This window comes from Rhipicephalus sanguineus, chromosome 3 (assembly GCF_013339695.2).
Source record: "Rhipicephalus sanguineus isolate Rsan-2018 chromosome 3, BIME_Rsan_1.4, whole genome shotgun sequence".
Classification (NCBI taxonomy): domain Eukaryota; kingdom Metazoa; phylum Arthropoda; class Arachnida; order Ixodida; family Ixodidae; genus Rhipicephalus; species Rhipicephalus sanguineus.
Genome location: NC_051178.1, coordinates 48,798,019 through 48,819,210, shown reverse-complemented (window position 1 = coordinate 48,819,210; position 21,192 = coordinate 48,798,019). Strand labels below are relative to the sequence as shown.

At 39.8% G+C, this 21,192-nt stretch overlaps 1 protein-coding gene across 1 annotated transcript in view; it reads left to right on the top strand.

Moving 5' to 3' along the window:
* The window catches only part of LOC119385456 (uncharacterized), a 529,083-nt gene that overhangs the window by 467,085 nt on the left and 40,806 nt on the right, over positions 1–21,192 (top strand). Inside the window, exons 23-34 of the mRNA XM_049413202.1 lie at positions 451–664; positions 2,272–2,328; positions 3,286–3,495; positions 4,591–4,763; positions 5,460–5,646; positions 8,772–8,914; positions 12,006–12,100; positions 12,574–12,775; positions 14,854–15,148; positions 15,911–16,014; positions 17,770–17,879; positions 20,253–20,359. Coding sequence (XP_049269159.1) covers positions 451–664; positions 2,272–2,328; positions 3,286–3,495; positions 4,591–4,763; positions 5,460–5,646; positions 8,772–8,914; positions 12,006–12,100; positions 12,574–12,775; positions 14,854–15,148; positions 15,911–16,014; positions 17,770–17,879; positions 20,253–20,359 — 1,897 coding nt within the window. The remainder of the gene's footprint in view (positions 1–450; positions 665–2,271; positions 2,329–3,285; positions 3,496–4,590; positions 4,764–5,459; positions 5,647–8,771; positions 8,915–12,005; positions 12,101–12,573; positions 12,776–14,853; positions 15,149–15,910; positions 16,015–17,769; positions 17,880–20,252; positions 20,360–21,192) is intronic.

Sequence of the window (21,192 nt, the reverse complement as noted above, 5' to 3'; positions counted from 1 at the left end):
CATCATTTAGGGTCTGTATTGTGCCTCTAGGGCCCATTCTGAAATAAGCAATGGCAAAGCTTTACATGAAGCTGCTGTGCTTCCTCACCTAGCAAATTATTCTTGTACAATAATGCTGATCAGTTTTAATTCCACAACGAAAATGCCTAAACCTACTAAATTAGTAAATTTCATAGCTTCTCCTTGAATGCAGATTTAATTATGTCAAGTGGCTGAGCATTGTTGAGAAACAGGATTGCACTTAAGCGATAGTTTCATGCATATCTGGCTAAAGTTACCCTAATTTGACTCTATGAAACAAATTTATTTTTTCTTACAAGGTATGACAGTTTGTTGCTGTAAGGTATGGCAGCATAAAATTCTTCGGTTAAGCATTGCTCAAGGTTAATGGCAGTAAACCTTAACTTTAAGCAATAATCCATGATTGCTTTTTCTTTTTCCATTTTTCAGGAAAAACAAGACTTCCCACCTGTTACCGAGAATTACCCGGCTCTTTTACAATCAGCAGTACCACGCAGCACTGAACAGGCTGCAAGTACTTATATTTGTGCTTCGAAGTTTCAAGGCACCCGCAAGCTCCTTGCACATGCACAAACTTGGTTTCTTGACAAACGCCTGGCGATTTGCAGTGCGCATACTGCGAAACATGGAACCTTTTCCTGCGGTAAGTGCTCGGTACTCTCGTCTTACAAATTTTGCTGACCTCATTTCGAATTGGTACCTGCCTCATGATTTGATGTACTGCTTCATATGCTAATTGGTTTTAATAATTAGTACATAAATAATGTTTCACGTATGTAGTAGGTTGTTACTAATTTTGGCCACACGGGTTTTTTAGCACACACCAAATGAGCAGCACAGTAATGTTCTTGCATTTCGTCCCTATTAGTATGCATCCACTGTGGCTGGAAACTGAACCCGCAACCTTGTGCTTGGCATTTCGGTGTCATGGTTGTGGAGTGAACAGGGCTAGTCATAGTACATCATGTTATTAAGTCATGGGAAATGAACATCTGTCATGAAAACGACATTGAGAAAGCCTACAAGTGAAAAATAAATCAGTAAATATGTAATGCACTACGCGTACCTTCTTCGATTGCTACTTTTACCATGGTGGAGTTTAGTTAAGCAGAACAGTAACTGACTGGCAAAACTTATTCTGTTTGAAGGAAGTTTCATTTACTGAGACTTGCATAGAGGTGTAGCACCCAAAATAGGGTGACCACTTGTCTCGCGACTCGCTGGACTGTCTCACATTGAGAGCTGTTGTCCCATGTCGTGCAAAGGATAAAAAAACCTTCAAAAATCATTGCATTTATAGCACTTTATTATTATTATTATTAGGTAGTGCCTTGATCTCAGCTGCATATGGCTATGCTGTTTGAGGATGTCTTATCTGCAAGCACTCCGAACTTCTGATAATGAAGTCGGCTTGTTGTGCAGTTCACGGCACTTGCAGCTGATGCACAGAGTATGTGAGCCGGATCAATGTCAAAATATTGATAAAGGCGAACTATGAGCAAACCTGCTCAGAGTTCATACGATCAGAACAAACCATTTAGAGCGGTTTGATTTGACAACAAATAAGACTTCAAAAAAGAAAAAGCAGCTGCGTCGACTGCTTCCTAGGCTCTTAATCAATCACTTGTGGAAACTAAGCCACAGCTGTTTCGTGAGTGGCTATTACTTGAGTTGCCAAATCTTTATGTTGATATAAATAACATTGTTTCATGTGGGAGCATTTACAGTGATGCATAAAATAGCTTTGTTTGCACTGCCATGTATCTGAACTTCAGTTTGCATCGGTTAGTCTTTTTTCTTGTTTTAAACATGAAATATTTTAAGATAAAATTTCGCAGTAGAAGGTTAAAAACCAAATTATTGTAGTTAATTTACCTTCGTGCTGTGTCACACCCTCACTCCCCCTGGTTAGCATGTCCCATATTTTGATGGCAGGAAAGTTGTCCCCCTAACCCAAGAAAAACCAACCAAGATGTATTTTTTGGGTTGTTTTTTTTTTGTTGAAGTAATTCATGTTTATTGCAAATATATAGAGTTTTAGAAAGTAAACTCAATAAAGCTACGTGTTTTGAATTGCCTGATGTTGTCAATATTTAACTGCAAGCATGGCATGCTGTTTTTTTTGTTCAGTACAGACAGTGCGAAAACTCCTTTAGATTTTGCAGCATTCCATATGAAGCATGCAATGGAGTGACGTATTCCTTAGTCGTACATTAAAACAATATTTTTTTTTTGTGCCTCCTGTTACAGAACGTAGTGCAAGCTTTCATTCAAACATGGAACGTCATTGTGGAACCCCCATTCCTGGTGAGAAGAAACTTTTCTAAAAGGGTTTTTGTCCATTTCCCTTTTAGCTACTACACTACTGCCCAGACTTATGCTTCTCATTGAAATGACTACATGATTTGGTGCGATTTGGCTGATTGGAAATATAGCCAGCTATTTTAGCTCTCAAAAAACTACGTCGAACCAAAGCTTGCTCCAAAACCTCATACAACCAATGTACGACCGTACAACCACCATAGTTGCTTTAATTGCGAGTATGGGTCACTCATAACATTACAATCAAACCCAGATATACTGAATCTGAAGGGGATCACAAAAAAGTTCAATATATACAGATAACTTGATATATAATACTAAAATATTTCATGTATTGAAAATATTTTTAAAGAGATTTTACAACTGTTCAATATACACAATAATTCGTTATATGTGGGTTCGACTGTATTACATCGTGTCTTTGCGTCATACTGGCAAAACAGTAACGGCACCAAAATTTATTGCCGTGAAATCTTGACTTTCTCACAAACTACGCATGTATTAGCTGCTCTCATTGCGGCAATGCAAAAATGCAGCATGGTGCAAATATAGTATGGATTCATGGAATGTGGTTCAAAATATGGTACAGAAGATGTTATGGAATATGGTATCGAATAAGGTATGGAAAGTGGCATGGAAAATTTTATGGTGTATGGTATGGAACAGGCCCGTAGCCAGGAATTTTTTTCGGGTGGGGGGGGGGGGGGGGCACTTGCTGAAAACCTTGACTTTTTGAGGAAAACACCTATTTTGATTTATTTTTGTTAAAAACACGTACTTCACCAAAATTCCGGGGGGGGGCAAGGGGACCCCCCCCCCCTGGCTACGGGCCTATTATGGAATAAGGTGCTGAAAATGGCATGAAACTGGCATAGAATATGGCATGCATTATAGTATGCAATAGATGTGATCAAGAGACATAAACTGACAATTTTTTTTCAGGGACAAGAACATGATCTGATTGCCGCATCCCAGCTGCTCCAATCCTCTGTTCGGGATCGTCAGGCCAGTCGACAGGTCGCAAACTTTGAAGCTGTATTGCAAGAACTCATCACTGCTCTGGGTCATCTAATTAAATCAGCACAGACACTGAACCTCCACACGTGGCACATGTTCTACGAACACATTCACAACATTGAAGACATAATCAAGGTTTGTATTTAGGAATTATTGTTTATTGTGGCTTTTACACTTTCAAGTTCCTTTTAAGACGCGGGAAGTTTTTCATGAGCAGTTTGTCTCGTTGGCCATTGGAGGTAGACTCTGTTTATCACTTCCACGATGATGTCATGACCCCTAGGCAATGGTGTCCTGGAATCCTGGGAAACACTCACACAAAACTTAGGGTTATGTGCATGTAAAAAATACCCCAGATAATCAACATTGCTTTGGCACTTTCTGCTATGGCACTTTTAGTAACCCATTGTGCTGTTCTAGGTATTTCAGGCTCCACATTTTGAAATTGCTTAGATGCCAAAATTTCTATTTTAAGTTCTTACTAGGCTTATGCGAATATTCGAGCACTTTGAATATTCGAGCGAATATTACAGTATTCGAATTCGGACTGACACGAATTTAAATTACCTGAAATTTCGAAATATTCGAAATGAACGAATAGACATGTATGTATAAACTGCATGTAACCCCCTGTAAAGATGGTTTCACTGCAGTGGAATGGCGCTATACCGTGAATACACCTATCCAGGTGAAATCCACGCAGCCGCAAAGCCACGCTTCAATGTTAAATGAACATATTACCCTCTCATCGATTCATCATTTTTTTAATTTTAAAAGCTTGTTATAGGCTTTTACGCTCTAAGCATAGTAAATTTTAAAACATAACATATTTTACAATTTATCACTTGCATTCTACCGGAAGTCAAATCCCGCTACTATTCAAGGTGCTTCCACTTCCCTTTGAACCAAAAAAGAATGACATTTGCACATGCCTTGTTTAATATTTAAAAAAGATAGTGCAGGTTAATTGGGTCATGACAAATATGCTAATTGTTTTTTACAATATGTGATATATACTATTCGAATTCGCTTCGAAGTTATTCGACCAAGTCACCATTCGCTTCGAACCTAAAGTTTACTATTCGCACAAGCTTAGTTCTTACTAATTTACTCGTATTCAGTGGCATCTAAAGGATCCATGGTTGCTAGTTATGACACACCTCAGCAGATTTTATTTATTCTGGATTGTTTATCAGCGTTTTCTTCTCTCTCTTTTTTTGCTTTTTGCAGAACTTTGTTAAAGACAACTGCGTTCCTCAGGAGATGCTGCATTTTTCCTCAGCTTGGCTTGAGCTCACCGTTTCTGTTACTCTCACGGATGTACAATGCTCTGCGACTTCAGTAATGACTGCTCCTCACCATAATTATGGCGCAATATTGCACGACCCCATTCCTCAAAACAGGTATGTTGCTAAGCTTTACTTTGAATTATGTTAACTCTGAATTCAGTGCACTTCACCACGCTAGTTAACACCTAATTACTAGCTCATTTCACAGTACAAAAGTGATTCCTGACATTGAAAGATGGCGAACAACATGATGGTTTATGTAGTAGTTGCAAAAAGTCAGATGTGCAGATAATGCTTGTATACACAAATGGGTCTTAAGTAAACTTAAGTAAGCTCATTTTTGGATACCATTTAAACATAAGTTCCTGTTTTTTGTTATTAGCATTTTACTTATAATTGTAGCTAGCTACCTATTGCAAGCAAAATACTAGAATGTACTCAATCATTCCCAGAAGTATTTTTTGGTCACAGTATTATATCAACATGTGAGGCTTACATCTGCTGCAGGTACAGTGCTCACTCATTGAAACATGATAGGAAATTTTTTTTATAATGACTGTTGCTACGAATCTGGCTGCTAAAGTAAATGTTGGCTCTGATGTAAGTGTTCGATTTGAAATTGCACTGCTGTGGCAAAGTGAAGATGGTGTAAATGAAATTACATGCATTACTTATTGGCGCATTTCAATCCGTGTTTGCTGTACTTCTGCCAGTGCCTCCCCCATTCACGCGACAATTTTTGATTCTCTGACACGTGTCATCGCTAGTGTAAATGCGGACGTATTATATTTTCTCTTATTCTTATTACAGCATGGATGCCCCTCAAAAGCAGCCTACAGTTTGTTTTGCGTACAGATTTCCTTTCCTGGCATTTGGCATTCCTCAACCATCATCACTAAATCTCCAGCCGTCAAGTACGACATCAACGTTTGCCTTAAGCCCAAGTGCCGCAATTCCTGAGCAAGGGACTCACGTAGTGAATTTTCCTATTCAACATGTGAGTACAGTGTTTATTTTTATTCTTTTCTCTTACCTATAAACCTCTACATTTTATTCCTGTTAACTTCTCAGTTTCACCACTCCACCTAACCTGCTTCCATCATTAGCTGCGTTTCCCATCAAACGGTATTGTGCAAGATAGGATGAATTAAAGGTCATTGAGGGAAGCCTTTGTCATGCAGTGGATGTAGAATAGGTCGAGGATGATGGTTATGATTATGATGGTGGTGATTGACATCTCCATTCTGTGTACCTTTGAGCAGGCATTCTCAAACGTTTAAGACCTGTATAGACACAGATGTCATGGTAGCATGCCCAGGAAGCTCTCACAGGAAAGGTCTATAATATTTACCATTTTATATTCTACTGAAGGCCTAAAAATGCAGACTAAATGCCTATTCTACTATATTTGTTTTGCATATTCTACTAATTTGCTTTACTAAATGCCTAACTTTACCACCATCACTGACGATCTGTGCACGTTTATTTAATGAACAGTTACTGTAGTTGGCATATGGGATGTGGAGATAAAAACATTGACTGCGCATTTGTGGCAACCCAGGTGAAAATTTCCTGCTGGTTCGCTACTGGTTCCAGTAGTGATGGTTTATTAGCACATTCCCAGCAGCTACTGGAACCAGTAGGTGATGGAACCAGTAGGTGATGGAACCGGCATGCGATGGAACCAGGAGGTGATGGAACCAGCAGGTGATGGAACCAGCAGGCCATGGAACCAGTAGCTGCTGGTTCCAGCGCAGTTGGCTCCCCTCAAGAGCTTGTAGTTCCATTGATGTAGCTTTTTCAAAATCCCATTAAGAACACGTATAACACAAAAAGGTCTATTTGAAGTAATATATTTCATCTGAAAAATCTTTGTATACACTTGAAATAGTTCATTTTGCCGGCGAATTCAGTTTGCGATTGACATTTTGAATCTTTTGGGACAGAGATCCGCAGGAGGCCTTGATCCACAGCAGTGGTGTTTGTGTTGTTGAAGGCACCTGAGTGACGCGCAGGCAATCTGTAACAAAATAAAAGGTTTGATTGCCCATGCAGATCACGACTGCAGACATCTAACTTTTGCATAGCCATTAATTCCCTCAACAAGGTAGATTTAAACATATTGTTAGGCTTGCGACCGTTAAGACTGGAATGGGCCGTTTATTACGTCGTTAAGGTGAGCTCAGGAGCAGCCGGCTAGTTAGAGATTTTCACCTCGTATTCTCCCTTTCTAACCCGGAGCGGCAAGCACGATCACTGGTCTTCGTTGTTTTCGTCCATATGCGCAACAATGTTAATTCTTTTTGTTGCACGGAGACAAAAAATAAGACTCCTTACACAAACCGGTATGTGTGCTTCGCGCATATATATACATCGCGTACTACACCAAGGTGCAATGACACTGCGCTTAATAAAGCACAGAAGCGGTCGGGACAAACGTTCGCTACATATTTGAAATATTATGTGCAACACTTACCGACAAATGGAAGAATGAGAACTGAGGAAATCGGTGTCCCTCGATCGGCACTGTCAAGACGCCGCATAGTACAGCACCAAAAACCACTCGGATATGCTGCTATTGACTCGTTACACTTTCCACAGATGAAACTGAACAAAAACTATAACATGTTAATTAATGCCGCACAGGTTCTGCTAGTAAACTCGCGACTTCGCTGCACTGGCGAGCACACACATGCAAAGAAGGCATCACAACTACCCGTCATGTGCTGTACGAAGCTACGGCGCTACGCGATGGCATGATAATTTATACGGTGTATTGGCCACCATTGTAATGCTGTTACACGTAAATAAAAAAGACAACTTTTTCACAATGTAGTATTTATATTATAAAGTTGGTCACTATTTAGCGATAGCGTCGGAAAACATCAAGAAAAGATACGAGACTACTGCTCTGACATGTCAACAAAAATGACCTCACTTAGCAATGCCGCGTTCTTTACGGCGGTGTTCGCTTCAGTTCGCTGCTGTCCGATCGTGGCAGCTGAGAATGGTGAATGTTCATAACAATAATAACAAGAAGCTCCTTTTCGCAGGGAAGTAACCGCTATGCCGTGAACACTACCTGTTTGCGCAACGGTTAAGTATGACCAAAATTTAGTTGGACGTTTACATTAGCAATATGAGCCGTGTCGGTCGGACGCACATCTACAGGAAAGGTCGAATAAAATTGCGTTTTTTTTTTCGGCGATATTTTTTGTAACCCTGTCGTACGGGACACTTTAGATCTCTGTTGTAAAATGTGCACTATGTACAGTGTGATGAAGATTATGATCTTATGAATGCACACCATGCTATGTACGTCACTTGTTTATAGCGCACTGTAATGCAGCTGGAGTTGTTTTTGTACTTTAAGAGAGGAAAATTTTCTGCTAGCACATTATTTCCCAACTGAAACTGGAAAAATATCCAGCTGAAAATATGACTTCCCGACTCTGAAAATGCCCTTTCAAGCTAGGAATGGTTCTTATTTCCAGCCAGCTTGGAATGAAAAATTCCAAGCCAGAGCGATTTCTAGCTGAAAACGATGCTTGAAAGGGGATTTGCAGCTGTTAATTCACACCGATTTCATGTGCATTGCTTGAACCAGTTCAAGCCAACTGAAAACCAGCAGGTTACCTGGTGGTTCCAGCAGCATCCTAGCAGAAAACCAGTATCTTGCTGGAACCAGTACACAGAACTAGTAGGCACCCTGCTGGAACCAGTACAGTCAGCAGGATGCTTGCTGGGACCAGCATAAAACCAGCAAGCACCCTGCTGGAACCAGTACAACCAGCAGAAAACCAGCAGCTGTCCTGCTGGTTCCACCAGAAACCAGCACAAACCAGCAGAAAACCAGCAGGAAATTTTCACCTGGGAAAATAAATTGTGCCGTGATATTGCAACTCATAAGCCAAAGTGTGACATCCTTAAGGTCTAAAATGCAATGTGCACAAACAGAAAGATGGGATTCTTGCTACTTGAGCTTTGTTCAAAGGCAAGTACCAATTATCGTTAAATTTACTTTTCGAAGCTGTTTGAACACAATGTAGCAAATTGCATTGAAATGTTAAATTTTTGGCAGGAACTCTTTCATCAGAAACTTACCAAAATTTCTTTTGACAGGTGCAGCACAAAAAAGACTTTTTCCTGAAACCTGGCACTGCTCATGTGCACAAGTTGACAAATGTGCAAGATCTGTCCCACTTTCACTTGTACGTGAGAGTGAAAATGGGGCGCTTTGCTGACGGTCTTCAGGTGTACCTGAGGTAAGTTCTTGTATTCAGTGTTAGCGCCTAGCCTATAGGAGCTAGGACAGAAGGCTTACTTGCCCCACTTAATGTGCAAGAGTTGTTAGACGATTCATTTTATTAACCCACCAGCTTCTTGTCATTAATAACGCAGGCCTTTCCTGGTTGCCATTGTCAGAAGCACAATTGATACCGTTCCCTGTGTTTCATAGTAGAAAACATTGCTTTCAATAATTAATTAATTTTGTTCCTTGCTATTCACTAAACAAAATCATTAAAATCGAACAGCCAGAAGGCAGGCTAGCACAGATGACAGAAAGAAACGCATGAAAAAAAAGTACTGTGCTACCAGAACTAAAATGCCAGGTCGAGGAGGTGTGTACATTATGAGGATCACCAAACAATGCAGTAAACCTCACATTCCGAAACAATTAAGGAAGATTAAGGAAGACACAACACACAAAAATTTCTCAGGCACACAGCCAATATCTTCGATCATGTTCTCAGTGTTAGAGGATCAGGACACCTGTGTGAGTTGGCAGTAAATCCTTTGTTCAACTGTTTGACGGTGCTTTTGGGAAAAACATTCAACATGCTGACAGTGCATAGAAGTGCGAAATGTGATTGTATTTTGTCACGCGAAGAAATGCACCGAAAGTGCTCGAGGAGATTTCTGGACAATGCGTAAGTGTCTGCGGTGTGCCCGGAACTTTGTCTCAACCTGGACTTTATACGCAGGTGAGCAAAGTTTCAGGTGTGTTGCAGGCACTTTGAATCCTGCTGCAAGAAATATTTTAAGTGGATGTTTTGTGGTCAGGCACATTGACTGCTACTGTATATGACTCTGCATTTTTCTTTGCTACAATTCTCTGCAAGCCCCGTGCTCCATCAGCAGTGATGGCTGCTTTTCAGATTGCATTAGAGGCACTGCACACTTACGAATGACTCCTGCACAAGCTGTGTGCATTTGACCACTGGTCACTACAAATTTGCTGCAGCTACTGCATTGGCACACCCTGCAGTGTCTGCGACAGTGTTCGAGTTGGGATGTTTGTCAGTTTGTAGTGTTCATCAAAACTGTCATTTCAACCTAACAGTGATCATATACATAAAAGTGACTTCCTCCGAAGTATTTTTACTGAGCTTGTGTGAATATTACTTTTTTGGTTCAAAGTGAAATCAAAGTGAACGGTAAATCATACCAAATAATTTTGAAGCGAATTCGAATAGTAGCAGGATTTAATAGTTGTAAGATGCAAGTTATAAGTGGTAAAATAGGTTACCTCTTAAAATTTGTACCTAATTAGCTCATAGACGCCTGTGTAACACATCTTTAAACTGTAAAATAAAGCAACTGGGGTGCATGCATGCTAATCCTTAAAGTGTGGCTTCAAGGCAGTATAGAATATTTTTGAGTAGGCGGTTTCACAGCATAGTGTCTGTACACGTGCATTGAAACAACCATGTTAGGTGGTTACATGAGGCAAGATATATCTATTGATTTCAAATACTTTGAAATACCAAAATTTGACATTTGCATTGAAGCGAATTAGAATACTGTAATATTCATTCAAATAGTTGATTGCACACGAATATTTCCAGAGGCCTAATTTTGCATTTCCTACTTATGTGTATGACTTCATGTGCAAGTATCTTTTCTTTCTCTTTGTGTTGGGCTGGCTTGGGTGCTCTGTCCTTGGGTGCTCTGTTTTGTGTCTGGCCATCTACTATTTCAAAATGGCGTGTCATTTGTGGTATCCAATTTTGCTTCGAGTTGTGCTGAAAATTAAGCGAACTGTGGTGAATCTGAGAGTTCAACCTCTTAGGTTGCGAGTGATCATCTAGTTGTGTGCTCAGGGGAGCTTGCCTTTGTCACGGTGGTGAGCTCTTTTGTGTGCATTGAAGCCTGCTTTCATTAGTGTAAAAAAAAATCTTTTTAATGGTAAACATTGCTTTAATGACAATTGTTTTGTGCCAAAAAACAAAGAAAACACGGCAATTGTGCCAGCTCATACTCATCTACTATAAGGCATCTTGAACTGGCATCGGATTACAATGGTGTGCCGTGAAGACTCCCTTCACTCCAGTGTAAATTTTTTTTTTCTAGTAAACTTGATTCTTCTGACAGAAAAGTCTTTTACATATTATTGCTTAATCAGAATCACTTGAATGCAGTAAATTAAAGCTTGTTTTCTAGGTTTTTAAATTCCTTTTACCATTGTTAAAGAATTGAAGCTTTTAACGGCGCAGTAGCAGAGTGTTGCCTATACTAGGCTGCACTTCGCTATTTAGTCAGCACACTAGCAACTGACCATAAAGATATATATTTTAGGCTTAGAAAAAAAAGTCTACTGAGCAAACTTTCATACACAAAGGTTCTTAGGTGTGCTAGTTGGTTCATGAACATTGTGGCAGAACTGCACAAAGAACGGGATGATGAGCACATAAGACACAGCGCTGTGTTCCTTGTGTCATGCGTGGTATCCATGCTTATAAAGTGCATCCTCTGAGCATTGTGTCTTGTGTGTTCACTGTCCTGTTTTTTGCGCTGTTCTGCCACAAAAATGTCATACATTTGCATGCTTATTTACTAAAACACAACTTCAGTTTCAATGAGACAAAGCTGGCTGCTTTAGAAGGGGAGTTCACATTTAGTGAAGAGGTTATTTGGGGGGGTTCTGTAGGTTTGTATGCTGTGGTTTGTAATTACACTGAAGTCCTACTGCTCAATGACTTAAGGAAAGAGTGCGTCACATCCTGTACCACCTTGTGCCATTTTGTATCAACAACTCCCCTAAGCTTTGCTCGCACTGATTCCCATGGTGGACAGAATATCCGCTTTTTTTCTGCCCCTTGCCTTCGTACGTGGAACATTGTAATTGCTTCGGGGCATCCTGCCTGAAGGTTTGTCTCAACCTTTTTCTCTTTAGGTGAGCAAAGTTTCAGGTGTGTTGCTCTGAATGCAGCATCATCGACAATCCGTACAGGGACAGGGTTTTCACCCTGAAGTGTAAGCCTAATTGTTAACTGGCCATATGTACAAAGTCGAGTGCGTGCCTTCTAACCTAACAAAACCTAACCTAAACTTTATCATTTTGTTGTCCCACAGCGATGGTGCTGAACAGCTAGTCACATCCCGTGGCATCACAGTTCGTCGAACATCTCTTGTGACAGAGCTTTATGTTGACAAAGTAGCTTTGAAAGGTGAGTCTCCATACATTGTGTCTTCATGCATTTGCTTAATCATTTTATAAGCTCCCAAATTAACTGTGCCAGTGGATACAGTTCTTGGCAGATGTGATAAAAGTCGCATCAATTTTTCGCCAAATACACTCAAACCTCATTATAACAAAGTAGCATCTGCCACGAGAATAACTTCGTTATATCCGAAAATTCGTTATAAAAGTTTATTTGTAACACTCTAGCTATGACAAGACTATTCCTCACTTACTTCGTTATAACCGATAATTCGTTATGTCCGTGCTCGTTATAACTAGGTTTCAGTGTAGATGAGGAATCCAAAAATTTGAAATACCTTAAATTTCAGCAGTTGTAATTAATTCTATAAATGAATTTAATTTACTGCAAGCTTTTTCCTGTGGCAATGATTTATTAATTGATTGATTCATTCATTCATTCATTCATTCATTCATCTCCTTCTGCATGATTTCTCATAGACTGTGATAATTGCCAACTAACCATCCTGCAAATGCCAGAACGCATTGGGGATTGGAAGCTAACGTATGGTTCTTCAAGCTTGACATATGAGCTGGAAGGCTTTCGGCAACAGTGCTTGCAGTTCCACCCTGACAACAACGAGTGGGACACACACGGCTGCTCTGTTACTGGCTCAACGAATGCACATTTGATCGAATGCAAGTACGTGCCATTGTTGCAAATTCCATGCATATCGCAATCTTCGTAAGAGCCAAACTTTTCCTTCGCCTCATTTTTGTTTATTTTATCAGTTGTCACGTGATGCAAGGCAGTTCTATAGGTTATTTGTGATAATAAGTCCTAACCAGTGGCATCTTTTTCTGTATTCTGCAAGCTCCCAACATCTGCAGACCAGTATACCAGTAGCAAAAACATATTGAATTGATAAAAACTTGCTACTAGAACACGGTGAACTGCAAAAAAAATTGGTAGAAGAGCCAGGTTTCACTATACAAATGATTACAGTAATTAAAGTGAGTTCAACAAATAACTGTGCATAAAGATTCTGAGAATCGAACTCGCTTATGTTGCTTCTCGATATAGTGCTAGCATTACTAGTGATTTTGAGATTATCACTAGTAGCTAAACACGATATGTTGTTCAATATTCTTGTGTCATGCCTGATACTTATTTTACTTGGTTAATTCCCAAGTGAGTGAGGAAAAGCACAGGTGCTGTTTGGTCAGGCCGTAGTAGGTCGACACCTGCATCGAGTGTGGATGCATTTTAATGCTCTTCTGTTAGGATACTTATAGTTGATGACAGAACTAGTGTGACGATGAGAACTGAGCCAAAAAGTGAGACAGCACCCTCTCACCATGAAATAATCTTGGGCATACATGTTGAGAACTGTGCAGGCCAGTAGCATTGATGAAAAATCAGGCTCAAAAAGTCCCTCTGTGCTTCTAGTTTTATAGGGTAACAAAACTGTTGGCAGTCCAAACAAAAATGGATGAACAGATATCCATGTAGCTCAACTGATACCGCATATCTCACGCAGCTGTGAGTTCTCCTTTAACTAACAGCAAAGTTTGATCTGCTTCCACTTTCACTCGTTTTGTTTTTCCCTTACTAAGGCTACTGCTACTGTAATTATTTATCATGTAATGAAGGCATTGGACACAGGGCTCGAGATAGACAGAAGAGGCAGATGACGAAGTGTGATCGCTTCCCCACTTTGAGTTAGCCCTTGTGATAGATAAAACCGTGCTTCGGTGTGTCAACTTCTACCTGTAAAACACCCCCATTTGAGTCACTTCAAAGTATTTTGAGAATTCAAGGCAAAAAGGAACATACAGATTCACTGTAGTGTTTGAATGACACAAGGCTTGTTTAGGTTAATGAGGTAGCTGCGATGGACGGTGCAAGCCGCGGTTTCCATCACCCATACCTGTTGACCGTTTTTATTATGCTTGTTGAGGAAAGAACGTTTATGAAAAATATGTGTTCACATGAAATTATGATGCATGTTGTAGTGCATTCAACAGTACTGCACCCCTTATGTTGTGGACATATAACATGAGCTATTGGCCAAGAAAGGGCGCGTTGAACAAACCCAGTGGCCCAGGCCACTGTCTACTTAGCAGGACTGCAGAGGCTACCAAGTGAGAGCAAAAGAGGACAGAAATATCATTTTTAAAGCAATTTCACTTAAGTTCTCTTCGTTTAATATCTGTTGGCTTCGTATTCTCAATCATGAATTGATTAAAAATGAAATCCCTTGATAGCTTTCCTCTTGTTGCTCATTTCAAGGTGTAACTCTTTCTTTCTAGTTGGTTGAATGCAGCGAGACTGATATGAAGAGAAGAGATGCAAAGATGTTAAAAAATATTTAATTGAGTACTGACTAACAATTGTTCTGCAGTTGGCTTCGTCCATTAGTCAATGCATGTGTGTCTATGTGTCTTCTATTTTCATCTCAGTCTCGCTGCATTTAAGCAAATACCATATTTTCTCATGTATAACTTGCCCTTTTATATAAACCAGACCCTCAAGTACAAACCGAGAAAAATAAATTTTTTTTTTTAATCCTTATGTATTGTCATGAAGCCCTGCATTACCTTGAAGCAGTGCCATGAAGTGAAGTTGCTCACTGAAATTTGCACTTAACTCACATCGTGACTTGAGCTCCAAGTTTCATTTATATTTATGCAAGTTGTACGCGAGAAAATATGATATGAACTAAGTCACCCAAGTAAAGCGTCACTGTCCTTCTAGACGCTGTTTTGTACCTGTTGCAGGTGCCAAGGTGGACACCCCATCATATCAGTGATCTGGGGCGCTCTCGAAATGCAGCTCCTTGAACTGCCAGCACACGAGATAATTGGCAAAGAGACTAACTGGTTCGTTATGTTATTCTTGGTGGCAACTACAGCAGCTTACGCCCTCGCATTGAGCTGGTTATGCAGTGGCGATGATGGTCCAAGAAAGGCAGAGCACGTATTTTCACTGAAAACGGCACGATCGACTGCACGGCACCTGTACTTGATCACTGTACAGACTGGGCCTTTCTTTAATGCGGGAACATCGGCAGCGGTATGCACAGCTTTTGTTTCTTGCATTTGGGGTCGAAAAATTCCTATGTAAAAACAGGCATTGAATTTCAAGTTGTTTCAAAATAGGTCTTCCGAATATTGTCATGATGGCATGTGTCACTATGAGCTAGCAAAAATAAGAAAGGAAAATTTAAAGGCACATTTTATTGATAGGGACTTTCTTGAATGGAGGCATTTTTTTAAACATTGTATTTTAACAATTGTCGTGGTCTTTAGACTGAAATTTAAGTATTCAGTTGTTGTAATGCAGTAAAGCGATTAATGCCACAGTAAACACTTTATTTCTTGTACATTTTTTTGTATTAGATTAGCTTACTTAAACATTTTTCTCAGTTTTAGCTTTTTTTATAAATTTGTTATATGAGACATTGACTAGTCAGTTTTGTACATCTTAGGAAGGTATTATTTAAATAATGCACAGAAGAAATTTAGGTAGTTGTGTTGTCTACAGAATTTTTTTTTTGACAGCAACAACTCTCATTTGTATATGCTTTCATCTCACAGTGCTTTCAGCAACTTAATTAGCACACAAATATAAATTAAGGCGATAGTACTATGATAATTTCCCGAAATTTTTGTCAAGGACAACCTGCTAGCCTTGAACTAAGTTTATAGATTCCGGTACTTAATCACAAGTATCTACCATATAGCATTGCCTGTGGTCATTTAATTAATGCTTGAGCAGGAAATGCTGTACCTCGTAGGGTTTAATGTGACATTAATTGACACAATTATTATTCAGGTGTCAGTCATACTTCATGGAGAGGCAGGAGATTCAGAAGTCATAAGGTTTGCGGACAGCTGCAAAGTTCTTCGGAGATGTTCCACTGTTGCCTTCTTGGCTGGGTAAGAGAGGACCACCTTTTCACTTTTAAAAACACCTGAAACTTTGCTCAATTCGCAACAACTGTGCCGTTTGGGGCTGCCATTTGCTTTAAAGTATTAGCAAAGAAAGAAGAACAGTTCTAATATATTGCATAAAGCAACCAATCAGTACACTTTTGTTTTGTTAGAATACATTGTGGCAAAACGCTACAGAATCTGTTGGGATTTTCCTGGAGCGTCAATATTCAAACTCAGGTTGCATTTCCAATGATTACAGCAAGAAAACAGGACATTTCTATGATTCCTCCAGCATTGAAGTAGCTTATTCCGGTATACATACTGGTAACTGGCTTCTGTTTTTGTAAACATACTGTTATCTATGCCCGTAATGACTCCTCTTTTATCAAGCTTATCTCTATTTTTTTCCGCCACTATTTTAAACTTCTCTGGCTTATGTGAACCACTGACCAGTAAATACTTCCATTTACTTTGAAACCAGGAGCCTCCAAAAAATACATGTCTTCAGCAGGTCTTGTTGGGTGAATATCCTGGCATTCCATTACAACATGTTGAGCAGCTTCTGCATTTTTCTTGCAGCGCACACGTGCCTCCTCGTGAACTTGAGCGCTTAGCACCATCTGACGGAGGGCATTGTGTAAAATCGAAGGGAAATCCTGCCCACCTATAGCATTCATCTCTAATTATACTTACTGTGAAACAGTGTTGAGACGGGACAGAAAACAAAAAGAAGTACACATACACAGCGCTGTATGCTTCTTTTCGTTTTCTGTCCCGTCTTAGCGCACTGTTTCACGCTCAGTATGTACCAACTGGCCTGCCAACAATCAGTGTTGTAATTATACTTCTTTTTTCGAATTGTTGGTTACTTTCTATTGCTACAGGTTCTCAAAATAGAGAGGAATCATTTCATATCTTCTTAAGTCCATACAGCATGCATTTTCTGTAAATGGTTACAAGATAACCAATCAGGTCTAGCGTGTGCCAACCCCATGCGAAATTTGCTAGGAAGACCTTGTCTTCAATGTATCTGTAAACTTTTTATGGGTTTAAAATAATGCGAGTTGATTGTAGGGATGAGCGAATATGTGAATCTGAGGTTCGAAGCGAATCCGAAACGAATATTGATTTGGTCGAATAATTTCGAATCGAATAGTTCGAATAGTATTTACCACATATTATTAATAAAAATGAGCATTTTTGTCATGACCCTTGCACAATATTTTTAAGGATTGGAACTAGGTATGAGTGAATGTCACTTTTTTGGTTTGAAATGAAGTGGAAGCAGCCTTGAATAGTGTCAAGATTTGAATAGCAGTAGGGTGCAAGTTATAAGTGGTGCAATACGTTACAATTTAAAAATTACGATACTTAGTGCATACTATAAGCCCATATAACACGCTTTTAAACTTTAAAAAATATGTACATTTAACCTTGAAGTGTGGCTTCGCGGCAGTGCAGATTTTCGCTGGATGGGTTGTTTCACGGCACAGCAACCCGACGCTGCAGTGAAACCGCCTTTACAGGGGGGTTACGTGCGGTCAAATGTTTACATATATTCGTTCATTTCGAATACTTCGAAATTTCGAATAATCCAAATTCGTATCGAAGCGAATTCGAATACTGTAATATTCATTCGAATATTCGAAACGCCCGAATATTCGCCCATCCCTAGTTGATTGTAGTACTTACATTCAGACACGTTTTAACATCTTTGAAGCTCAGCTTATCTCAGTTCTGGTGTCTGGCTTTTTTCAGAACAGATGTTGCTCTGGGAAATCTTGTGAGTGTTGAAGTCTGGCATGACAACTCTGGAGAATTTCCATCTTGGTTCTTGGAAGACGTGACCGTGGTACACTGGAATACACGTAAGTGATAGTCTCCTTATTTTATGCACAGGCTCTGCAATCTCAAACCTCGATATAATGAACAGGGATATTACGAATTATCTGTTATAACGAAGTAAATGAAAAATAGTGTTGTCATAGATACAGTGTTACAAATAAACGTTTATAACGAATTTGCGGTTATAACGAAGGTTATTTCGTGGCAGATGTGACTTTGTTATAATGAGGTTTGAGTGTAATCACACCTACTTGTGTGCAGTACTGAAAGTTTATTGCCACGGTAGGGGCAGATAAATTCCTCTGAGACCTACGAGATTGAAGAAGATCGGGAAATGAGAAATGGTATCTTCCTAGAAGGGGCATGAAGCGGCAGTTGACTGCCATGTCGCCTTTCTCCACGTTGAAGACATAATGCAGAACTCTCTTTACTATTGAATATTACTGTGCTTCAAGTCGTCTATTGATTCATGCTATGTGTGTGTATGCCTTCATCCCATTCAGAGCACCATGTATGTGTAGAGGGATGAAGGCATGCACATACACAGTGCTAAGGAAAGCAGTTGCTGCCTTCACAAAGACACGTCTGCTTGTCAAAACATTGGCTCCTGCAAGACCCTCTGTTCAAAGATTTTTCATTGTTTCAAGCTCCTTCCCCTGAACTTCTGCCATACCTGACAATGTAATATAGCCAACTGGCTTAATATCAGTACGTGTATGCTCCATTGGTTGCATTTATTAATCACCGGGTAGCTACAGTACAAAAAGCTATTATATATATATTAGAGCTGTGCGAATAGCAAAATTTTGGGTGCGAAGCGAATTCGAATAATAAAGATTGAGTGCGAATCCATCGAATCGAATAATTTCGAATAATTTTCGAATATTTCTCAAAAAATTTTCGAATAATTCGAAGTGAAATTACAGAAAAAGTTGCAGAGTATGTTCTTGTGAGATAGCAACATGAAAGTGTTTCTTTTTGCTAGGTTGATGAAGCGCTGGTGGGGTTATATTGCATAGTTGTCTTTCTTATCAAGAGTGAGGCCATGTAGAGGCCGAATTGTATTTATGTACATGATTTGGTGCAACCAAATTGTTGGCAACAACACTTTACACGTGATAGGCAGAGATGCCATTTCCTCAGCCTCTCCTCTTTGAACTTCTGTGGAAGCCCAACTGATGTGGCAGAGAACGGTGTGCTCCCTTCAAGTCCAGAGTTCCAAATCTGCCTCGTAGACGTCGATATATAAGAACATCTGAAATTATGGATGCTAAAGAGCTTCGCCTTCCGATTTTTCGGACTTCCTGCCCAAATTTCAGGTCCAAAACAGCATTAATTGAGCCCCCAACTCTGCCACATCTTTCATCTCCATATTGGAACCAGCGTTTTCATGAGTTAATACATTTGCGACCGTAGCGGAGCTTGAAAGGCAGCTTTTCCGCAATACGGGGTTGTGATGAGGTGAAGCATATTGAAAATCTAGGGACCACTTCCATACGGACGTTGACTGTCTCTTGGCTAAGTTCGACCGCAATGGAGCTTGAAAGGCAGCTTTGACGCAATACGGGGGTGTGAGGAGGTGAAGGATATTGAAAATCTAGGGACCACTTCCAATCGGACATGTCTCTTGGCTAAATTCCACCGTAACGGAGCTTGAAAGGCAGCTTTGCCGCAATACGAGAGTGTAATGAGGTGAAGCATATTGAAAATCTGAAGGGGTCACTTTCAATCGGACGTTGACTGCATTTGTCTTTGGGAAGTTCGAATAGTTCGAATAGTAAAACTTCAGTGCGAATCGAATCGAATAGCAAACACTATTCGAAAAATATTCGAAATTTCGAATATTCGCACACCCCTAATATATATATATATGTATGTAGAGAGAGAGAGAGAGAGTATTACGTTACATTATGTAACATTATACAGGAAATAAATTGGGATTTTGTTGGACTGCTCTTCAGCAGTGCAAAAACAAAATTTCTGAACAAAACTTAGAAGAATACACTCTAGTGTTGTAAACTAGGACACAGAAAACTATCATATAGTCAACATGAAATATGTACGCTGGAACAATAAAATTTTATCAGTTTTTCCTATAGCGGGCTGTGTAGAGCGTATACCATATATACTCGCGTAATACCAGCACAGCTAATGATTGCTAATGTTGACTTCTGTTGACTTTTGGTGGTTAATGATGGCAATTCACTTTTATCACAATTTAGTAAAATGCTACGTGTGTGCTACTGTGCCTTTGCCTAATTTGATAAAGTGCTTCACAGGCTATCACAGTTCTTGTTGGAAAAATTGACAGAAATTTAAAAAATTTATTTTTTAGATACACCTGTAGCCAATTTCAGAAGTGTTTATGCTATGTATGCACATCTGTCTCATTTCAGAAGGATCTTGGTACTTTGTTTTCAATGAGTGGTTTTCTGTGAGCAGCGAGGATGGAAGAATCGAAAGGGAGGCATTCGCTTCGAGACACAGTCCACGTTTGCTAAGGGTAAGTGCTGATAAAGTGAGGGAGTAAACCTATGTATGCCGTTTTCATTTCACAACAAAATTTTTATGCAGCTTGAAGCGAGTGTGTTCCTTTAAATAGTCTCGGTGTAGTACTTGACAAAGTGCCGCTTAAACAAAGCAGCTTCAGCTTAAAACCGACCAAGTGCAAACCATGAGATCTTCAACGTCTTCTTTCCCACTGGCAAAGAGCTGGCATACCAGTTAGCTCTGGTACCATCATTCCTCATGCAGAAATGAGCCAAGCTTGGTTACCTACGAAAAAGACAGCAACGCCTAGTCCTAGCACCATTTCAGCTGTGCTACGTAAACGTTTTTGTGCCCTCGGCAGTGGTGGAGATGGTTAGTCTGGCCTCATGGCATATTTCACCGGGGTGTTTGCAACAGTACTTTTGGCAGGGAAGAATAAGTAAGAGAAAATGATGTCTATCTGGAAGAAAGTGATCATGTAGGGATAAGAACTGTAGGAATTTAGATTTGGAATATTTTTTAACAACTGTATTTTCCATGCTTTACAAAAGAAAGCTTGATCACTAAATTTACTTTTTTTTATTTATTTATGACACACCTGCATCGCACCAGTGGGCATTACGGAAGACAGCCAGAACAAAGAAACGAAGTGGTCACACATACAAAGCGCAGTAAAAGAGATCGTTGCCCATAATGTTAACAATGTCAGGCGATCGAGCATTCTTATGGCTCGTGCAAAAAAAGAATACCTCAAGACGTCACCACTGAAATGAAACTCGCGGACTTTCAGTGCACAGTCGCGTCTTGACTCCACATAACGTAATATATCTTTCTCACTCAATGCCG